The 10358-nt window shown below is 40.2% G+C and overlaps 1 protein-coding gene across 1 annotated transcript; it reads right to left on the bottom strand.

Annotated features, from left to right (window-relative positions):
• Positions 1–218: 218 nt before the first annotated feature.
• On the bottom strand, positions 219–5693 carry CFL2 (cofilin 2). Its single transcript, XM_081050110.1, has 4 exons — positions 5469–5693; positions 4178–4485; positions 3976–4052; positions 219–3890 (listed from the first exon to the last, which is right to left on the bottom strand). The coding sequence occupies exons 1-4, from the start codon at positions 5469–5471 to the stop codon at positions 3778–3780; spliced, it is 501 nt and encodes a 166-aa protein (XP_080906236.1). The 5' UTR covers positions 5472–5693; the 3' UTR covers positions 219–3777.
• Between the last annotated feature and the right edge of the window lie 4665 nt (positions 5694–10358).

Here is a 10358-nt window from a genome sequence, read left to right as displayed (position 1 = left end):
TGGGTAGAGGAACTAGGGGAGGGAAATATCCAAGTTTTCAGAAGAGGTATCAAAAGAAAAAAAAGAGGCATCAGTTTTCTGTAAAATGTCTACACAATCCTTATAGTTTATATAAACTTGCAATACTGAAACAGCTAAGAAAAGCTTTCAAGTGTAAAAATAGTTCAAAATTTTGAGCATGGTCTTTCTTAGGAAACAAAAATTCCAAAACAATATTTCTCTAGCTTTATTTCCTCTTTATTTCAAAATTATTTGGGGAAAAATATAGTATCTACTACTGGTCACATGTGAAAAAGAAAACTACATTAAAAAGAGTAGACACAAATATCCACTCAGAGACTATATATTTCATTCTAAAAAAAAATGCTATATATCAGCTAATTAGTCTTTAAACTGTGAGATTAAGTAGTTTAAAGAGATTCAAAGACTTACAATTCCTATTTTTAACATGGTTCTTTATCTACTTAATTGCACTTATTTATTTAGAATAGTTTAGACAAATTATTACATTTACATAGCATTTTCCCGTTTTCTATAAAGCATTTCCATATTTGATCCTTAGCAACCAGGTATGGTAACAGATGTTATCATTCTCATTTATGAATGAAACTGAGGCTCTGAGAGATTAATGTGCCCAACTGTTTTATGACAGTAACTGAAGTGGAGGGATGACTCCCAAGTCTACATGCAAAGAAAGCAATTATTTCAATGCTCTAGAGCAAAATAAAAGCCTCAGACTTCCTTACTGGCCAAGATGAAACAGAACATCTATAAATCCATGCTGTCTGAAAAGCAATATTTACTGGAGACTGACTGCACATCTCTAGTAGTTTCAATATTCATAGAAAAATGAATACTCATTTGTTCTGGATCTCAAGCTATCATTAAATTTGCAAGCAAAAATAGGACCTACGAAAAGAACCACATTGTTTTTTCAGAGTGGCAAATGTAATGAAAGGTGTTCCCAACTCTTCTGTGATTTACCAATGCTGAGATTATTCCTTAACACGGAAACTTTTACAATTTTCTCCCAAAACGCATTTGCTAGACTACACAACTTTGCTGCTACAAAGAACCTGTATCAGAGCTCCAACCTAATCAGAGGCTTTTCTTCCAATCTACTCAAAAGGTACATTAAATACACAATGCTGGCCACATTTTACATAATGATGGAAAACAACAGCTGATAGCCAGTTTGGGACAAATGCCAACTGTTCCCATTTGTCCGAAAATGTCAAAATTAATTGCTACAACACTCAGTTTTCAAATAATATTATCTCTAAATGAGAATGCATAATCAACTAAAATCCGAAAAAACAGACTAAACATAATGGTGCCTCTCTGATTTGCAATACTAGTTTAAAAAATTTTAATGTTCCGAAGTATAAGTAAACACATTTCAACAGTTTTATATATTTTCATAATTTTATTTTTTTAAAACACTTATAATTTTGCAAGCTAGCAGTAAAATATTGTCCTCAATATTTTACTAATTAGCACCGTATACCTTTTTAAAGCTAATTGGAACATTGTTTCATTATAAATGATTGTAAAATAAAATGATCATTTCAAATGCCAAATTAATCTCAAGTAACATGTGAACTGTTAATTTTATCATTACTTTTGGCTTTATGCACAAAGATGTATTTCAAAAATGAACTTAATAGTAGTATCAATTCTGTCAATCTAACAAATCAAAGTACCACAGTTTAAAGCAATATTTAATCTCTGAAATTATATAAAGAGGCATATAAGAAAGTTGAGAAATCAGCTATAAAAACAAAAGTTACTACATAACTTAGAGTCCTTTAATTTTTAGAATGAGGACAATTCTATGGTACAAGTATTAGTTACACATATGGTTTGGTATATGTATCTTCATGCTTTACTTATGAGTTTGGCCTTACCAAAAAGTCATCAAAAAGTCCAGGTTAACTCACAGGGACAGCTGGAAGCCTGAAATAAAATTGCTCAGTGCAAAAGATCCCAAGCCATTTAAATGGAAGGTTAGCCATTTAACTCCGACTTTTGTTTTCAAATGAAAAACCTTTTGAAAATACAGAAAATTATCTAATTTATACTTAAATTACCTCCATATTAAGAAATGGGGATTTTTCATTTCCTGTTTTCTGACAAGAGCATTCTTCAGAGATAGGGGCTTAAGTTCTAAGCTACCACTGACTGCTTACTAGCTTGCCTGTTTTGCATACCAGTAGAATCAAGTCCAGTTTTGCCATTTGTGGATAACTATGACAAGATACAAAAGCATGTGTTTGCCATAAATAGCTCTGGCTAACAGCAAACTGCTCACAGTGAGCAGATCAAATTCTCTATAAGGAGAGCAGTCTGGACCACAGCCAAATCCCACTACTAATGTGTAAAACTGCTATAGTCATTCTTTTTTTCCAATTTGCAAAATATATTAAGAAACAGTAGCTGAAATGAAAGTTCCTAAATTTGAGAAGTATTATTAAACTTTTGAAAGGATATTTAACATTTTCATTGTGACCAAATACAAGAGCTTATACAAGAGCTTACTGCTTCCACTACTCAATTAGAAATGTAAACGTGAATTAAAAAATTAGTCTAATTTATCCAGAGAACAAATCAGCTATTGAAGAGTATTTATGTCAAAGTGCAAAAAAATTTCTGATCTCCATAATAACACATAAGGAAATAAATAATGTTTATAAAAGTATCCCTCTATAATATTTTATATTAGTTGGCTTTAGCATAGTGTATTTATTAAACCAAATAAACCCAACAAAGTGGAAAATATCATGCATGAATGTTGTACAAAAAAACTCTTAAATGATCAGTGCAGAGAGATTCATAATAGCTGTTTACTCTAGAAGTTGCTTCACATAACATCTGCAAAACATCCAAGGAAAACAAGGCAACATTCTGTAATATGCCACAATTTTTATTGCAACGTGGCCATTTTTGTAAGGGTAGGAAATTTGACCTCAAAAACAACGTTCTATTTAAGGCTCTTTTATACAGAAATTGCCATCATGACTGATATTCAAAATATCTTTAGTGTTGCAAGACTTACATGGTAAACATAAAACTCCTACACTTATTCAGTAGTGTACACTCAATGGAAAACAAAAAGGCATTAGTAACAGCTATTTCTTTTAAGAAGATATGCAGGTAACAGGAATGAACACTGAGGTACTAGGATAAGTTGATGACACAGTTAACACAACTTAATTGGCATTCCTTTTGGGGGTGAGGAGTTAAACTCATTACAAAAAAGTGCTTTCAATGCATAGTGTTATATCTTATATCTGTGCTGCCATGTCACAAAAATAGGCTTGCCAAGGCAGGTGAGGTGTATGAATGCTGGAGCCTCACAGAACTGCAATCGAGTGCAACTATAAATAATACTGAATAAAGTTTACCATCTGACCAGAGGATAATACTTTCAAGGCATTCAATTAGCTTACCCTTTGCAGTATTCTAAGCTATTCACATTGACAATCACATTCATTGTAGTGCTTGCTGCAAGGGAGGCATATAACCAGTTGTTTTGGCTAAAATGATGGGAAGGCATTCCTTGGGTTTTACATCAAGGTAACAGTATTAAACAGTCTAATGGCAATCACTGATAGGCTGCTTACATGAATGATATTTCCTTCATTCACTGTGTTGGAAGGACCCAGTGGGAAGAGGAAAAACAAAAAACCAAAAATCCTAATACTATTCCTGGAGTAGTATTGACTGAACTGGAGATATGAAAGCTCCTTAAGATCCAGATGGCACTTGACTGTCATTTTATAAGGGTTTTCCTTCAAGTGAAACTACTACGTTGCCTCCCAATTTCTCTCCAAGTGTTGAACGGTCCTTTATGTCATCCAAGCCATTTACTTGCCACTCATGTTTAATACCTAAAAAGAGAAAAAAAATTATCCCATTACCTTATTATAATTAACAAAGAGTAATTCCTCTGCACAAAATATTCAATGTCTGTACCTGTAAATTTCTTTTTAATGGCATCTTTAGAGCTAGCATAAATCATCTTGCTTTTTAAAGGTGCACTTTCAGGAGCCCTACAGAAACAACAAAAAAAACACAATTGTTGAATCCCACTTCAAAAGGAAAACAAAACAAAACCAACTGTGTTAATAACAATCCTTGCATTTTAAAAGTACGTTTTTCTTTTGTTGTTACACACCAGAATATAAATACTAGGTCTTCTTTCTTAGACTCTTTTGTTTCGTATGTGGCATCGTACAAAGCATATCGGCAATCATTCAGAGGTAGCAACTTCACAAAAGCTGTGTAGGGGTCTTCTACAGTATCACCAATGTCACCCACCAAGATCTGCTTGGCTTCCTCTACAATTATTTGTCTTTTGTCATCGCTTAAACAGAAGAGAACTGCTTTCTTTCTTTTTTTGATCTCCTCTTGTGTAGATGATTTCCTTACTTTCATATCATTAAAAACTTTGATGACTTCATCATTCACTGTAACTCCAGAAGCCTGGGGGAAAGAAAACAAAACAAAAAGAACAGTACTTCAGAACAAGCATTTTGGTTTTAACCCAAAATCACTGTTTGCTTAGAGAGGATTCCCTTTAGTCTGGATACGAAAAAAAAATCACATCTTCCCATGCAAGTCGTGCAATCAGATCTGCCGCATTTTAACTATCAGTGAATGACGAACCTATGGGTTCTAACTCACGCTGCCCCATTCATCCTTTTTGAAGTGGGTTTGCTGGTTGAAGAAAATGGAAGGTAGAGGGGAAAGAGACCAACACAGGCTGCCCCATCCCTGAAATGTTTCCTCTTTCCCTGGGTGATGTCAGAGCTTCAGGAGCAGCAGCAAAAATACCTTCTGTATTGTGTCAACGCTGCAGGCCTTAAAAAAAACACTTTCGGATTTCAGTTCACGCTTCTACTATTTTTTTCTTTCAAGTCATCCTCGCCAGTGCCGTTTCCTCATAAGGAAAGGGAATCAAGGGTGCGCTCCAAACCGCCCCCGGCTGCAACTCAACCGCCTCACCGCGCAAATGCCGACACTTCGAAACGAACGGACCGAGCGGAGAGCTTTCCACCGCCAGAAAGCGTGTTTAAAGGACGTTTCCCACCTCCTCAATCTCCCACCCAGCTCTCGCCACACGCCCTCCTCCCGCGAGCGCTTTCGGAGCACGCACACAGTGTGGCTCGCGCGTGTGGAGTACAGTCCGGCTGCGAAGAGCAGACGCTGCCCGCGCGGGGGGAGCGCCGCAGACCCCCGCGCCAGGGCCCTCCCCGCCCCCAGGCATCCGCGGGCGGCGGGGCCCGTCCCGACTGCACGAGGGCAAGCCCGCCGGCTGGAGACGGAGCCACGGGGCCGCAGCACCGGAATGCCCACCTCTGAGGCCCAAATCAGGTTAAAATGGCGGCCTGCCTCCCAGGGCCCCGCGGGACCGCTGAGTCGCCGCGCCCCGGTCCCCGGCCCCCCGGCCGGCGCTCCCGCCTTACCATCGTGCCCGCGGCTGTGGCTGCGGCGGCGGCTCGGGCTCCTGCTCGGTGGCACTGGGAGGAGGAGGAGGAGGAGGAGGCGGAGGAGGAGGAGGGGCGGGCTGTGGCGAGTGCGGGGCACGCCGGGAGCCGCGGGCGGAGCGGCGGCGTTGGCGGCCAGGGCGCTGCCGGCCAGGGCGGCTGTCACGTGGCTCCCCCCGGCCGGCCCTTCCGCCCGCCGGCCCCGCCCGCGTCCTCGACGTGACCCCGGCCGGGCGCCCTGCAGGCCCCGGCGCTGCGCGGAGCTCGGGGCCCTGGTGAGACGCCAGTGTCCGGGGCCGCGGGTCGGCTGGCCCGGGAAGGGGAGCCTCCACGCTGCCTCCGCGAGAGCGCTGCTCCCGGGGTCGAGCGCGGGCGCGGGGAACGGGGCGCCGCGGTGTCTTCCTTTTATTCAGCTGTTGGTTTCCACCAAAGGGCCTGGATTCCGACGTGTCGCGTCTTTTGGGAAAGTTCCCCTAAAAGATGGCGTGAAACGTAGTCGATCTCCTCCCTCCAGTGAAAGGAGATCGTGTCAGCATCCAGGGGTTTCCCCAGGTGGGTCGAATTACTTAGGAAAAGCAAAATGCTCAACAGAGGTGGAAAATCATTTCCCAAAAGTCTGTGGTTGAAATAATCAGAGGGGGAGAAACTGGTGATAACGTCCCTTGGTAATACCCTTTGATATATCAGACTTCATAGGAAATGGACTGTACTCTCTGCTACTAATCTTTTCTTCCTGAAGCCCCAGCTGTGACAGCGGACATCAAATAAATGGACCCAGGAGCAGGGATGCCTCCCTCTCGGCAATCACACCTCTTCTAGCAAAGCCTGTATACCTGAGCCATGGCTCTTCTCTAACCTTTTTAATTCTTAACAAATATCCCATTTATCATAGAAAAAAAAATGTCAGCTTATAATTGGAGGAACATTTTCATAAAGACTTAACACGTCATGAGTTTATAATGAAAATGTTATAAATGAAACACTTTATGTGCCGTCTATAATGAAAGGAATACTTACTACAGTTTAATTTCTGCGGGCTGACTTAATGCTACCTTTTCCCCTCCACGTTTACGATTTCTACCTTACTTTCTTCCTTTGTAAAACGAATTTAAAACTGTGATCAGCAGTCCAACTTATTTTGTGAAAAAGACTATAGCACTAAAAATACAGAATTGTATTGCCTCAAAACTGTTGGGAACAAAATAGTAAGTCCAGATATACCTTCAGGCAAACTAAGCCAGAAATGCAGTGTACGGGCAAAAGCTTTTGGCTGCGAGTTGGGGGATTGGGGTATTAATCTTGGCACTGTCCTATCTCTGTAACTTCAAAGGGCTTTCCACCCCTGCAGACCTCAGGTGCTTCATCTGTAAAACAAGCTTGATTAAATTAAAGCCCTTTTCAGCTTTTAAGATTTGGTTTCCTAGTATACCACTGTTTCTCAGAAAATAGTGTATATACGTTCTCAGGATTAAGTAACTTTAGGGATGGAAAATCATAATGAGAAGGGGTTATGCCCTGTTTTGTGTGATAAATTCTTATATCCAAAACATAATCTATTTTATACGGAGCGTGTTAGGTATTGCCCATGAAACATAGACCTAGTTTTTATGTCCATAGCTTGTGTTTATTTTCTTTTTTTTGTGTGTGTGTGTTTATTTTCTTAATGGGAAGATTGATTTAATTTAGAGACAAAAATTGAAAACATGAATCCCAAGCAAGTAGATTATAATACTTTACATTTAGCTGATACATTAGTTTATGAAACTTTTCACTTTATCTCTCTTGAAATGCCAAGGAAATCATGAAAAATGGATCTCCTGGGCTCCAAACACCTGCTATGTGTGGTATCAGCAACTCTTCTCCTTCCGGTACTCTTCTCAGGGACTTCCTCCCTTCTCAGCCTTGAAATTTGCTGCAAAGAGATTCCACAGCCCCAGCAGAGACCAGGTCTAGGGACACCTAGATTAGGTGTCACAACCTCTCCTACCAAAACTGGGGATTCCAAAGGTGGTAGGCACCCTAAGCAGTGACGTCAACCCCTCTCCAAACTTCCCTGTCCTCGCCCTCCCCAGGCAGAGTTCATGCTTGCTATGCTCCAGGATTCTTTTCCTGAAGATATTTTGTCTTTGCACATATCTTGTTGCATTGAAAGACCTTGTTTACGTGTTCTACCACCCCACTACACTGTAGCTCCTTAAGGATCTGAGTCCTACCATCTTTGAATTTCTGGAACCTGGCACATAGTAGGTGCTCAATAGGTGATGTAATTAATTTAAGATGCTTTACTGCTATAAAGAGAACAAAAAGGAAGCTCTTGAAGATTGTGAAGCCTTTCTATAATGCATGCCCCTGTGATGTTGGCTCTTAGTTGAGTAGCAACTCCTCTTCATAACTGTTTTTTATAACCAGAACCTACCACCACTTGGTAAAGGGACAGCATTATCATGCATTGCTGCATGAATTTTGTCCCCTGTGTAGTAAACGGATCTGAGTGTCAGGCAACATATATGTTTATTTCCTGTGGCTGCTATAACACATTACCACAAATTAGTGGCTCAAAACAACACAAATTTATTGTCTTGCAATTCTGGAGTCCAGAAGTCAGAAATGAGTCATCTGGGTCTAAAAACAAGATGTCAGCAGCACTTCTTCACTGCTTTTGGAGGCTGTAGGAAAAGACCGTTTTCTTGCCTTTTCTACCTTTTAGAGGCTTGCTCATATCTCTTGTTTTGTGGCTCCCAGCCAGCAAGTGCATCACTCCCACCTCTGCTTCAGTCATCACATCTCTGACTCTCCTACTGTCTCCCTCTTTCAATTCTAAGGACCACTGTGATTACTTTGGAACCATTGGATAATTTAGGATAATCTCCCACTTCAAAACCATTAATGGGGTGGCTGGTTAGCTCAGTTGGTTAGAGCGTGCTAATAATACCGAGGTTGCTGGTTCAATCCCCACATGGGCCACTGTGAGCTGCGCCCTCCTTAAAAAAAAAAAAAAGTAATAATAATAAAGGAACACATTTAAAAAAAAATGAAAAAATTAAAAAAACAAAAAACAAAAACAAAAAAAAAACCCCATTAACTTAATCTCAAACAAAGTCCCTTTTGCTATGTTCTGGGTTCTGGAGTCCTGAACTTCATTTGGGGTCTATTGTTCGCCTACCACACTGCATCTATTCTCTTCAGCAATTTCAAGCCCAAGCCAACAATAGGTGGGCAGAAGGACTCTGAACACTTCAGTACTAGGCTGCATGTCCAAGCTACAATTTTCTGTTTGCTGGACCACACAGGGATGGCAGCAACAAACAACCACTTAGGAACTAAGTGAGAGTAACCTCAAAGAGGATGGATCTGAATGGCATTTCAGCTCTGACACAGCAAGTGTCATTTACTTAAATGCTCTAAGGCTGTTTCCTCATGTGTACAAAGGGGATTATGTTACCTCCCTTTTGAGATTATGGTTAGGGTCAAGTCAGATAATGTATGTACAGCTCCTTCCAGCACAGGAATAGGAACCCTGGGGTTATTTGTTACCACCAGGGCAGAGTGAAGGTGAGAGTATGATTTTACCAACTCACAGGCAACAGTTAGGAAGCCTCCCAACCCTCACTGGTAATGATTTATAAGACTCAGCTGAAGTTTGTTTACTTAAGATTCCTTAGGAAATCGGAAAAGTGAATACGTCCTAATGCATATTCTCCCAAGAAACAATCCAGATGGAATTTCTGTGGTGTGTAAAAGTTTAGAATCACTTTTCAAGTCTGATCTAAAATAATACATTTGGAAAATTACGCAGAAAAATTCTGTTTGAACTTCACTCCCTGTCAAGACACATCATTCTCGGCTCCCACAGCCACTTCTGACAAAGACAAAGTAAGCATAAAGAGGCTTACAACTTCAAAAAACTACCTTTCTGCCCACGTGCCATCTTTACTGTGACATATCCCTCCTACCCCACGCCTGATCTAAAACACCAAGTCATGTACTTGTCTAAATCCAAGTTTGAATTTAGGACTAGAAAATAAACGTAATGGGATATTTCTGTTGGAGTCTGAAATCCGTGACTCACTCTCTGAGCACAAAACTCACTTTAGGTCTTAAACATGTCTCATCTCTAGTTCTTCCTCATTTAGGAACATGACCTCACCATAAAGGCATTTAGCAGTCTGTCACGTGACGAGGAAATGAGGTAGAGGGCAGCAGCAGTAAAACGCAGTAAATACTTTAAAACAGTCTCTATTTATAAATGCCAGTTTCAACTTATTAACTCACAGACACGTTTATATACTATCAATTACTTGTGAGATTAATTCAATCATGATAATAAATAGCAATCAGTTACCTAAATTATACAAACCATATGAAAACAGCATCTGAGAAGAAGAAACTTCCTAGTAATTTATTTAAGGTAGAAATCCTTTGTTTAGCTTACTTTGTTACAAAAGCTGTAGGTTTTAAAATCATAGACAGAAATCATACAGACATGAAAAATGTAACGTGAAAACTCTATTAACAGACATGAGTAAGAGAAGGCATGAGATCACAAACTAATTCAAGAAAGAAGTTTATTCATTCCATTCAGTCATTTATTCCTTTATTTTATTTATCGAGCACCTCTGCTGGGGGCTAGGAATGCAAAGATAAAAATAACACAGACCCTGCCTTGAAGAAAGCTAGGTCTATGAAAATACAGCAAGGAAGCCAATCATTTACAGAACAATCCCATGCGTTGTACAATGGCATATGTACAGGGTGCCCTGGGAACACAAAGGAGGGCAACCAGCTCAGTCAGTGGGGGTTAACCAGGCAGATAGAGAAAGGGCATTTAAAGCAGAGAGAAATGAATGTACAAAGCCAAAGCAGTGTTAA

The sequence above is a fragment of the Rhinolophus hipposideros genome (assembly GCF_964194185.1).
Source record: "Rhinolophus hipposideros genome assembly, chromosome: 5".
Classification (NCBI taxonomy): domain Eukaryota; kingdom Metazoa; phylum Chordata; class Mammalia; order Chiroptera; family Rhinolophidae; genus Rhinolophus; species Rhinolophus hipposideros.
The sequence above is the reverse complement of the archived record's forward strand: the minus strand, read 5'-3'. Positions and strand labels throughout refer to the sequence as shown.

Coding starts and splice junctions, on each gene's coding strand:
- CFL2 (XM_081050110.1), bottom strand. Junction 4,053..4,177: donor GACCTAGTATTTATATTCTG/GTGTGTAACAAC, acceptor TTGTTTCTGTAG/GGCTCCTGAAAGTGCACCTT. Junction 3,891..3,975: donor CATTAAAAAGAAATTTACAG/GTACAGACATTG, acceptor TTCTCTTTTTAG/GTATTAAACATGAGTGGCAA.